General features: G+C 54.7%; 1 protein-coding gene across 2 annotated transcripts in view; it reads right to left on the bottom strand.

The window, feature by feature from the left end:
- Window positions 1–6,983: 6,983 nt before the first annotated feature.
- Window positions 6,984–12,157, bottom strand: part of LOC116941085 (polypeptide N-acetylgalactosaminyltransferase 13) — a 64,769-nt gene continuing 59,595 nt past the window's right edge. For both annotated transcript variants that reach the window (XM_076066059.1, XM_076066060.1), the window contains exons 11-12: window positions 11,404–11,538; window positions 6,984–9,003 (exon numbers count right to left, since the gene is read on the bottom strand). In XM_076066059.1, coding sequence (XP_075922174.1) covers window positions 8,857–9,003; window positions 11,404–11,538 — 282 coding nt within the window. In that variant the 3' untranslated portion in view covers window positions 6,984–8,856. The remainder of the gene's footprint in view (window positions 9,004–11,403; window positions 11,539–12,157) is intronic.

Raw genomic sequence — 12,157 nt, 5'->3', positions numbered from 1 at the left:
GTTCGGTAGGGGTCTATAGAGTTCTGTATGGGTCCATAGAGTTCTGTATGAGTCTATAGAGTTCTGTATGGGTCTATAGAGTTCTGTATGGGTCTACAGAGTTCGGTAGGGGTCTACAGAGTTCTGTATGGGTCCATAGAGTTCTGTATGAGTCTATAGAGTTCTGTACGAGTCTATAAAGTTCTGTATGGGTATATAGAGTTATGTATGGGTCTACAGAGTTCTGTATGGGTCTACAGAGTTATGTATGGGTCTACAGAGTTCTGTATGGGTCTACAGAGTTATATATGGGTCCATAGAGTTCTGTATGAGTCTATAGAGTTCTGTATGAGTCTATAGAGTTCTGTATGGGTCTACAGAGTACTGTATGGGTCTATAGAGTTCTGTATGGGTCTACAGAGTTCTTTATGGGTCTACAGAGTTCTGTATGGGTCTATAGAGTTCTGTATGGGTCTACAGAGTTCTGTATGGGTCTACAGAGTTCTGTATGAGTCTATAGAGTTCTGTATGAGTCTATAGAGTTCTGTATGAGGCTATAGAGTTCTGTATGAGTCTATATAGTTATGTATGGGTCTACAGAGTTCTGTATGGGTCTACAGAGTTCTGTATGGGTCTATAGAGTTCTGTATGCGTCTATAGAGTTATGTATGGGTCTATAGAGTTCTGTATGAGTCTACAGAGTTCTGTATGAGTCTACAGAGTTCTGTATGAGTCTACAGAGTACTGTATGAGTCGACAGAGTTCTGTAGGGGTCTATAGAGTTCTGTATGGGTCTATAGAGTTCTGTATGGGTCTACACAGTTCTGTATGGGTCTATAGAGTTCTGTATGGGTCTATAGAGTTCTGTATGGGTCTACAGAGTTCTGTATGGGTTTACAGAGTTCTGTATGGGTCTACAGAGTTCTGTATGGGTCTACAGAGTTCTATATGGGTCCATAGAGTTCTGTATGAGTCTATAGAGTTATGTATGAGTCTATATAGTTCTGTATGGGTCTACAGAGTTCTGTATGGGTCTACAGAGGTCCGTATCTGTCTATAGAGTTATGTATGGGTCTACAGAGTTCTGTATGGGTCTACAGAGTTCTGTATGGGTCTATAGAGTTCTGTATGGGTCTACAGAGTTCTGTATGGGTCTACAGAGTACTGTATGAGTCTAAAGAGTTCTGTATGGGTCTACAGAGTTCTGTAGGGGTCTACAGAGTTCTGTATGAGTCTATAGAGTTCTGTATGGGTCTACAGAGTTCTGTATAGGTCTACAGAGTACTGTATGAGTCTATAGAGTTCTGTATGGGTCTACAGAGTTCTGTATGGGTCTACATAGTACTGTATGAGTCTAAAGCGTTCTGTATGGGTCTACAGAGTTCTGTATCGGTCTACAGAGTGATGTATCGGTCTATAGAGTTCCGTATGGGTCTATAGAGTTCTGTATGGGTCTACAGAGTTCTGTATGGGTTTATAGAGTTCTGTATGGGCCTGTAGAGTTCTGTATGGGTCTACAGAGTTCTGTATGGGTTTATAGAGTTCTGTATGGGCCTGTAGAGTTCTGTATGGGTCTATAGAGTTCTGTATGGGTCTACAGAGTTCTGTATGGGTCTATAGAGTACTGTATGGGTCTACAGAGTACTGTATGGGTCTATAGAGTTCTGTATGGGCCTGTAGAGTTCTATATGGGTTTATAGAGTTCTGTATGGGTCTACAGAGTACTGTATGGGTCTATAGATTTATGTATGAGTCTATAGAGTACTGTGCGAGTCTATATAGTACTGTATGACTCTATATAGTACTGTATGAGTCTGTATAGTACTGTATGACCCTATATAGTACTGCATGACTCTATATAGTACTGTATGAGTCTAGAGAGTTCCATATACTACTGTATGAGTCTGTATAGTACTGTATGACTCTATATAGTACTGTATGACTCTATATAGTACTGTATGAGTCTAGAGAGTTCTATATAGTACTGTGCGAGTCTGTATAGTACTGTATGAGTCTAGAGAGTTCTATATAGTACTGTGCGAGTCATCCCACTGTGCGGACGTCGTCGGCGGTGCAGAGGTTTGGCTCGAGGGTGGCCCTCTCGGTGGCCCTCTCGGTGGCCACCTTCCCTCCGCCAGGCTCCCGCCCCTGGCCGACCCCCTTTGTCTTCCCAATGCGACGATGCCTAAATATTTTTCTTCCCCCCCAGTTTTCCGTTACTCACCCCCCCCACAAACTAAAACGACACCACCACTTGTAATAATAATAACCCCATTCTTCATCTCAAAACCATTGCCATCGACTGTAAAATGTTATAATCGCTGTAATGCGCCTTTGAAAATGCGCTAAATAAATTTTGAAAACATATTTTGGGTCGTTCCTTGAAGCGAATGCGCGACTGGATCCGGAATAATGACATATCTGGGTACACTGAATATATCTCTCAAAGGTGGATTTTAAATGACTTCAACGACATGAAACTGGAGCGTTAAGCGCGACATGCAGCGCTTGAAATTAGACGTACGGCAAATCTAATTTCGCCCTCACCATCGAAGTGCCAATTATATTACAAGTTGCGTGACATTAAAACCAAGCTGGAGAGCAGTCCCAAGAAGAGGACTCTCTGTTGCCAACTCTTTCCATCGTCGAGACGCCCCCCTTCGCGAGTGCCCCCTTCATCCACCACGCAGTGGTTGTTGCTGGCCCCTCTCACATGCCCCCCCCTCCCCCCCTCCCCCCCCCGATCGTCGACGTGGCCGATCGAACTGAACACGCCGGAAACTTTCAGAAGGCGGAACGAGCTGAATTTGGGGCTCCTGTTTCAGCAGCCATTTGGCGACTGAGCTCGAAAAAACGTGAATTCGCAGGCCCTTCTCGTGCCATTCAGGATCCTCGTTTAGACCGGAGGAATCCGATAAGCTACGAAGCGTTTTTTGTCCGCACAGATGCCCAAAACAGACCACTGTGCAAACCCTCTGGGCGGCCGAGGGTGTACGGGCCAGAACGGGCGAGCGGTTTTCACACCGCGTGCGGCAGCAGCTGCTGCAGAACAACAACAACACTCATTGGACGTGCATTTAACGCGGCTGGTGTTGTATTTAATAAACTGGGCAATATCGGGCCAAACAAGCAAATCTATGTAGGGGCCCCCATTGGTCGCTTTCAGAGCACTCAATTACTGGCTCCGTCAACAGTTTAGAGCGGTCACGTGCGCTGTTCTCGTTAAAAGAAGGGGGAAAAAAACCACGCTAAATTAAATGAATGTCCTCGAATGGCTTCGCGGCCATAGGACTTGAAAATGTAATGGCAGGGAGCATACATCCACTGATGAGCTCCGCAAATGGGTCTGTGCATCACCGTTTAGCGTGACAATTCAGTGATGGGTTCGCAGGAGTTCAGCTCGCTTGCGAAGGGCGATTTTGTGCGAGATGCCGGCTGAAGAAGTAACGGAGCAGCAGCGAGCACAGCAGGAAAACGCGACAGAGAAAAGCCACGGAGCCGGCACTGCAGCAAGCGGGCAAGCTGTACGGCACAGTCCACGTCTCGCCGGTGACTCCCTTCATTGTTGCCCATCGAGACATTCCGCATTTTCCTTGCCGGACAAACATGCGGACTGGACCCGCGGTAGCGGTGCCGCTGCTGTTGTATGCCGAACTTCTTTCGCACGGTACGTAGCCAACCGCGCTATTCGGAAGGGCGGGGGTAAAGACGACAAACTATACACGAAAAGGAGTTCTCAAGAAATGCGTTTTCAATCGAGGTGATGTAAAAGTCCACAGCTCCCAGTGGCATCCTAATTCCGGAAGAGCGTTCCAGCCGGTCGCGTCGCGCACCTGAAAGCGCGCCATGCGGTGACCGCCGTCTTTGTCCGACGGTTAACCAAAAGCCTCTGCTGCGAGGATGACCGCAGTTGTTTGCGTCACGGTTTACGCTCCTTGACGAGATCTGCCAAAGGTTACTGTGGTTCATTTGTTGCGGGCACTTTGTGTGTAACGAGCGCGACCGTGTGATGCTGCATTCGTTCGGCTAACCCGGAAGCCAATCAATTGTTAATATTGACGGCTTCGAGTGGAGAAGCTTTCGGGTGCGTTCGAGATGAGCGGCCCTCCGCGACTTGGGAGCAGCCGTCGAGCGCCGGGACCGGCTGGAGGCGCCGCGCGCCTGCGTCACGGGGACGGCGGCACAAGAAGGGCACCCCGCCCACCCCCCTCGAACGGGGGGGGGGGGGGGTGGGGGGGAGGTGGCGTGGGTAACACACACCTCACAGCCCCCCAATCACGACACACACCTCACAGCCCCCCACCACCACCACTGTCAACACCCCCCAATCACGACACACACCTCACAGCCCCCCACCACCACCACCGTCAACACCCCCCAATCACGACACACCTCACAGCCCCCCACCACCACCACCGTCAACACCCCCCAATCACGACACACACCTCACAGCCCCCCACCACAACCACCACCCCCCAATCACGACACACACCTCACAGCCCCCCACCACCACCACCGTCACCACCCCCCCAATCACGACACACACCTCACAGCCCCCCACCACCACCACCGTCACCACCCCCCAATCACGACACACACCACACAGCCCCCCACCACCACCACCGTCAACACCCCCCAATCACGACACACACCTCACAGCCCCCCACCACCACCGTCAACACCCCCCAATCACGACACACACCTCACAGCCCCCCACCACCACCACCGTCACCACCCCCCAATCACGACACACACCACACAGCCCCCCACCACCACCACCGTCAACACCCCCCAATCACGAAACACACCACCACCACCGTCACCACCCCCCAATCACGACACACACCTCACAGCCCCCCACCACCACCACCGTCACCACCCCCCAATCACGACACACCTCACAGCCCCCCACCACCACCACCGTCACCACCCCCCCAATCACGACACACACCTCACAGCCCCCCACCACCGTCAACACCCCCAATCACGACACACACCTCACAGCCCCCCACCACCGTCACCACCCCCCAATCACGACATACACAACTCAGCGTGACCTCACGAGCACAGCACTCCAACCACAGCTAACCCAAGCACCCGACCACAGCCCCTCCCCCTAGGGCAATGTGTCTGACGTGACTGCCGCATGCAGGTATCTGTAGAGACAACAAAGACACTGATCCCCCTGTATAGTACGAACGCACCGTTGGGGCAAGTGCTGTGAGCGAGCACCTTTGAAGGCCGGAACGGCACCGCAAGGGGGGGGGGGGGGGGGGCGTGGCCAGCGGCCGCCTTTGTCTCACTCGTAGCTATGTTTACACAACACACCAGGTATTCATTTGAGCCAAGGGGAGGCCCAAGACCAGTTCAGATAATCGTCAACGGTGTTGGCCGTGAGCGAGAATCGAACTCGACTCGACCGGGTTCTGAGCGCGAAGCACTACTCCACCGCGCCCTCCTCAGCGAGTGTCTGCGCGACATCACCACGGCTCTTGTGCCAGGCCAGGTTCACGCTGACGCCACAGGCACGCATGCGCACCTGGCCACACCTGGTGGATTGGGCCACCAGTGGCGGCGTGACGCCTGTGCAAGGCTGTGGGGTGCAGCGCTGTGCAGAAGAGGAAGCAGAGGAGGGCCAATCTCCAAAAAATGTTGTTTTTTCTCTCTCTCCCAGGTAAAGCCCACAACAGCGCCACAAATGATATCTCCACGAAGTGGCTCATCACGTGGACATTTACAACCACAATCACTTCCTCTATCATTAGGAAAGCGCCCATACGCAAGTTAAGGACGTCGTTTCGACGTGGCGAGATGCTAACTACCTCGCCTGGTACAGAGGAGGTCTTGGGTTCCATCCTGACCTTGACACCTGCTCTATATTTGGAGTTTGCATGTCCTCCCCGTGGTCGCCTGGAATTTTTATCCGGGGCCTCTGGTTTTTTTTCCCCTGCACATTTATAAACACGCGTTTAGAGTATTTGGCTGCTATACATTTCCACGTGATAAGCCACTTCGTTGAGCTATCATTTGTGGCCAGGTCGCTTCTGGGAAAAAGAGCTACATAGCTCCGTGGGCCTTACTTGGTAAAATCTAAAATAGTTTAATTTTCAAGGGGGCTCGGGCAGGACACGTGGCTAGGTTGAGAGAGCCGAGGGGGGGGGGGACACGCTCCAGAGGATGCCCATCGCAGGGGAAGCAGGTCGCGTGCAGGCGCTCGGGCAGTGCCCTTCACTAATTGTCATAGGGGGGACACTTTCGCCGATAAGACATCATCAGTGTGAGGGCCGCCGCCACACATTTGTAACCATTGGGGTTTGACAGCAGCACGGTGTTTTCACGCGCTGCGCATTGTTCGGGGCCGCACGTCAGGGGACACAATTAAAGGCCACCAGTTGCCACCAGTTGCCGCCAGTGGCCCGCGGGCCTTGCAATGAAGAACACTGCGCTTGGTCGATTGTTGAAACGCTGGACACGGCGACGACTCGGGAGGCAATCATCCAGCAGTGGACTAAACATGTGCATGGTGGTGATGGTGGGCCCAATGAGAGTAAACGCGTTTCTTCTTCACAAGTGCCCGCCAACTCCACCAGATCTCAGAAGCTGAGCAAGAAATGGAGTTCTACGTGCAGCATCGGATTGGTGACCACCGTGCACTTTCCAAGCGCAGCGTGGTGTGGGACTGTGTTATGGGCAGCAGAGGGCACTGCATCGACTTCGACTCTACGATGACTCCACGCCCATCCTTCGCCAACCGCGCGCTGGCGAGAGCGGTAAAGTTTCGGACTTCTGACAACCCACGCCGGTGCAGGGAGACCCTCATCCGGCAGCGGCTTGACAAGAGCTCCGTGCGTAGGTGCCGAGCAACGCAGGTTGGTCACCACGGATGGTGGCTCGTGGTAAAACCCCAGGGGCACGGACAGACTCTGCACTCCCGCCGGCTTGTGGCGCGGCGATCGTGGGGGGCCCGGGGTGGTGACAGGGGGTGTAGGGGAGAAGGCGGCGGGTTTGTAAACACTGTCACCTTTAATACTGCACACAAAATACACAGCGGCACGCGGCAAGAGTCTTCAACAGTCACGGTACTACGGTCGAGTCGGCGAGCAATGACAACCCACGCGCCCGTGTCTTCGTCCCCTCTTACGGGGAAGTGGCGAGCGGCGCACCGCTTACGAGAGAGCCTGGATCCGCAAAACTCAAAACACCGCACCCCACTCCCCCCCTCCACCACGCGGTTGGTTCCCCTTCCTCTGGCCCCCCGGCTGCCACCCCTCCACCCCCCCACCCCGGTGTGATAAAAGCGCCACGTGGCGACGGGGCCATCGCGTCGTCGTCGTCGTGGCAACGGCGGACGTGGCGGCGCTCGTATCTCGTGTGTGTGGCCAAGCGCCCGGGCATTTACTAACGGACTGAGAAAAGTGAAATTCCCTCGTGCGTGGCGAAGGCAAAACAAAGAGAAGGCAGATGTTTTTTTTGATTTAGCGTTCAGGGGGTTGTTAACCGCTAGGCGGCGGTGCTGTGTAACCGGTGCAGCTTGGCTTGTGAAGAGTAAAATAGGCTCCCATTGTGCTTTTAGCCGAGCGCGCGGTCTCTCCGTCTCTGTCTCTCTCCGTGTCTGGTAAGCGTCAGTGCCCTCAATCAGGTCCGCGCATGGGTGCCATGGATACCTTGCCATCGTCCTTCATCATCATCATCGTCGGGCAGATAAAAATAACCATACAAAATCATGAGACACAAACACCGCCCCCCCCATAACAACGAAGCTGGTCACCGTGACATAAAAGCTGCAGCCCATTATGAAAAAAAGTAAAAAAAACACAATAAAAATCAAAACGCACTCATTTTGATTGCTCGGTGAAATTAATGTAAACATGGCCGAGAGTCAATGAACCGGAGAGGAACCGAGGATAGGGGGCACGGCTCTGGACAGGGTGCGTGTGGCCGTTACACGGGAGGACTGGTGTGAGAAACTTGCATGTTACTTTGTTTGTCTCGTAAAAAATAACCTTCCTGCAAGTGATCCTACGCCACTTCGCCTTTTGATTACCAGCCAGCTGTTATCAGTTCTATATATTTTTTTAAAAACGTATATTAATCCTGTCCCCCACTTCCCAATCACACAACACCCCTGCCCCCCCCCCCCACCCAAGACACTCGCCTACGAACAGGAGAAACGCACACCAAAACGATCGTCAGCCAAGACCGATGGGCATCGGTCACACAGTCAGCCCGTAGAAAATATAAGCATTTCGGGACTCTCCGCAGTGGCAGCGAGAGGCAGCATCAGGCGCTCCTCCTCTTCTCATCTTCGTCAGCAATTCACGAGTCATAAAATCTCAAAATCAGTCACATCCGGAAAGATTGCTGCTGCTGCTGCTGCTGCTGCTTTTACCCTTCCTTTTCCGCTCAGTGTGGCACACACCCAGGCGGGCGCGGACGCGGCCACGTTCGAGCCTCTTCTCGCAGAGCCTCGCAAAGTGTCCCCCCGACGTGGGGCGGCTCCCGCACCGCCTCCAGTCCCGCCACGTCGCCCGCCCACCTCCCTTCGGTGGTCGCCGCCGCCGCCGCCACCGCAATCGGGTGGAGGCACCCGTCGGCACGGCTCGTGTCCCCGGGCAGAGCTAGGCCCCCCGACTCCTCGGCCCGCCCGCATCAACGGCCCGAAGAAATCGGCGACTTCGCGACCTAGGAGAGCAGGCATCCCGGTGGCGAGGGCGAGGCAAGCGGACGGAAAATAAGGAGGAGAGGGAGCAGAGAAAGCGGGTGGGCGGGCGGGCGGCGAAGGTACGCGGGGACGGCGAGGCCTTGCCGGGGACGGCGAGGCCTTGCCGGGGACGGCGAGGCCTTGCCGGGGACGGCGAGGCCTTGCCGTCGCAGGGCTCAGGCGAGCGCCTCGTGCGTGACGTTGCGCAGCAGCCACTGCTGGGAGCGCACGCCGGTGCAGTCGCGGACGGTGGGCGCCTGGCTGTCCTCCTCTCCCGCCCGGTCCAAGCACTGGTTGCTGTTCACGTGCCTCAGGGTCACGCGCTGCGCACGCCGGCCGATAGGAGGAGGGCGACAACAACGGCATCACGCAGCGCGTCCGGCAAAGAAAGCAGGAACGCTCGACGATTACACACTCGTACAAATCATTCACATTACTGTAGCTATGCGTTTTTTTGTTTTAGGGTGGGGGGCATTTAGATCTTAGGGTAGTTCAATCAGGGTAGTTTATCTCACATCATTTTAAAATGAAATATCACGAGTAAAATATGAAGTAACGTCTGAAACCAAAGCTATACAAACATTGCCATTGTTTGCGTATCGACCGGCGTTTGCATCACGGCACCGCAGACCACCTGGGGGACCGTCGTGGACCACCACCGGTGGTACCGGGGAACCACGCTCTGAGAACCGCCGCTCGCTCTACGGCCATAGCCTGATCCAGTCTGTCAAACGTGGATGTGCGTGCTTGCAGGAAGTGAGCGGGTATTAACGAACGTGGCACCACTGGAACCAGAGCGCAATGACGGAGAGACTTCTAAACGTTTAACGGCCGTGAAAGTCGACCGGAGGATGGGCACTGTGACTCGTGCGCGAACGGCAGCGCGCGGCCACTCACGGGGCGCGCCGCTAGAGGACGCTGCGAGCTCGGGTCGGGGACAACAAGCCGAGCGGCGCTCGGCGCCAGCAGAGGGCGCCAGCAAAGGGCGCAGCAGCTCCACGAAACACTGCTGACCTCTTCCCACCGACTCCCCCCCTCCACGCTCTCGCCTGTCTCTCCCCCCCCTCTCAACTCCCACCACTCCCCTCCACGCTCTCTCCTGCCTCTCTCTTTTTTTTACGACCAGAGGAAACAAGAAGATGCTCGGTGTAGTCGGCACTTTGCTTCGTTCATCATTTCGTTTTTTTTAATGCTTTGCTTTATGTAACCCCTCCCCCCCCCTTTTTAAATGAAAGATTTAACAAAAGATTTCTCGCATTGCTCTCCTTACCCCTTCCCTCTCTCTCTGCCCCCCCCCCCCTCTCTCTACCCCCTCTCTTCCTACTCCATGTCGCTCTCGCTCGCTCTCGCTCACTCTCTCGCGCTCTCTTTTTTTATAACTTCCTGCCTCTCATCTCCCACCACTCCCCTCCACGCTCCCTCCTGCCTCTCTCCTCTCATCTCCCACCACTACCCTCCACGCTCTCTCCTGCCTCTCCCCTCTCATCTCCCACCACTCCCCTCCATGCTCCCTCCTGCCTCTCTGCTCTCATCTCCCACCACTCCTCTCCACGCTCCCTCCTGCCTCTCCCCTCTCATCTCCCACCACTCCCCTCCATGCTCTCTCCTGCCTCTCATCTCCCACCACCCCCCTCCTGCCTCTCCCCTCTCATCTCCATCTACTCCCCTCCACACACTGTGCAAGGCTTTCTGTGGAAGTCCCCAGGACAACGTTTGCTCAGCGGAAGGTCGCTCGTTATCCCCTGCTGCTTTCCCCCAGCAGTCCATACTCCCTGTCTGTTTTAGCCACAGCCTGTGGGCTGACCGCCTCTCTAGAAAAAAAAAGCCGACTGTTTGTGCACAGCATCTTGCAGTGCTGTTGCGTTTTAGACGCCGTGTAAATCCAAACTGGATAAAAATTCAAACCGTAAACATCACTGCTCCCACGGGCCACCTCTGCCTCTCATACCACATGTATATAAATGCGGGTAAATGCTTTAACATCGTCAATAACAGCGGCAACAGCCCAACGCGTGTCTAGCGGCCGCTCCGGGCGGCTTTAGACTCTCCGTGAAACTGATGGAGCACCGATGGTTTGATGACGTGCGAGTGATGCAGTTGGAGAACCTCAATTTAAAAGTGCATAGCGATGGATCATGAACAAGCGAACCAGTTGTATTGCTATTGCCAATATTGTGCGCTGATGTGTGCACAGATGTGTGCGCGCGTGCGGGTGATAGTGCTGTGGGTAGTGTCGTGGTTAGCGCGTCGGTTACGAACCCAGCGACCCGAGTTTGATTCCCGCTCACCGCCAACATCGGTGACAAAAAAACTGAACCGGTTCTGGGGCTCTCTAGGTCGACTCGGCTTTAAAAGAGCACCCATTGCCGTGTGCCAACATCAGCATTGGAGAGACACAGGGGGCCAAGGCTAGGTGTTGGCCACCCACCCCCTCGAGTGCCTTGCCTTCCTTCATAGGTGCTCACGAACAGCACTTGCCTCAACAGTCTGTTCGTCTCGTTGGCACAGCGGGGAGCGCGCGGGTGATGCGTCTGTCAGTCACCTCAATCGGTCGACCTATAGCAATCAGGGTGTGTCCCTTCAACCCCTGCCAGCGAGCCTTCCGCAGTGCACGTGATAGCCTCAAAGTGCACCTAGCCTGACACAAGCGCTGCGGTGGCATCACCAGCACTTGGTTGCAAGCGGCGGCTGCTTTTGCTGCGCGTGCGTGCGGGCGTGCGCACCTCGCGGTCGTAGTGCCACAGCTGGTTTCCCTTGAGGTGGTGGCACTTGAGCATCACGACGGGGCCGCTCAGCCGCGACACGTCCAGGCACAGGTCGTCCGAACGCAGCTCTTGCTCCGCCGTGTACGAGAACACCTACTCGCCAGACACACGCGCGCACACACACACACACACGACGTCACCGCAGCTCCACGTCACCACCCCCCCCCCCCCCCACGACAGGCCGAGCGCTGGCTCACGCGCCCGTGACTCCCGCCGTTCTTTTAACGCTGCACAAAGTCGAACTTTGGGCCGAGCGGTTGCTGTGAACGGCTCGCAATCAGAAGGCAGCGATCCCGTTCGGGGGTTGACTCGGCCCTTCATCCACGCTCGTTCGGTAACACGCACGCTGCTTTAGTTCAAGTTGCCTGTGGGATTCACGGGTGTCGTTTATGTTTGTTTCCACCACAGAATGTAGAATTCCCACCACTGCCTCGGAGTTATGAACACCAGCGCTGCCCCCAAGCCGATGTTGTCACATCAACACTTTGGGCTTTTATTTTTTTTAAGACAATCACAACAGCTGCAAAAAATAAACCTCATTAGGGTTCATAAGCTCAACACGGCCGTCGCTTCCAGCTGCAATGTAATGAATGAGCTGGGATGCATACCCTGCTCTGCCTGTTAGGAGCAGTGCGTGTGCGTGCAGCAGCGAGGACCGTTAGCTGCAGTGTGGTGGCGTGCGTGCCACGTGGAGCGTGCGTGCCACGTGGAT

Source organism: Petromyzon marinus, chromosome 10, assembly GCF_048934315.1.
Source record: "Petromyzon marinus isolate PM22_M1 ecotype Great Lakes invasive population chromosome 10, UKy_Petmar_22M1.pri1.0, whole genome shotgun sequence".
Lineage (NCBI taxonomy): Eukaryota > Metazoa > Chordata > Hyperoartia > Petromyzontiformes > Petromyzontidae > Petromyzon > Petromyzon marinus.
Note: the sequence above shows the minus strand (reverse complement) of the source record. Positions and strands in the feature narration are given on the sequence as shown.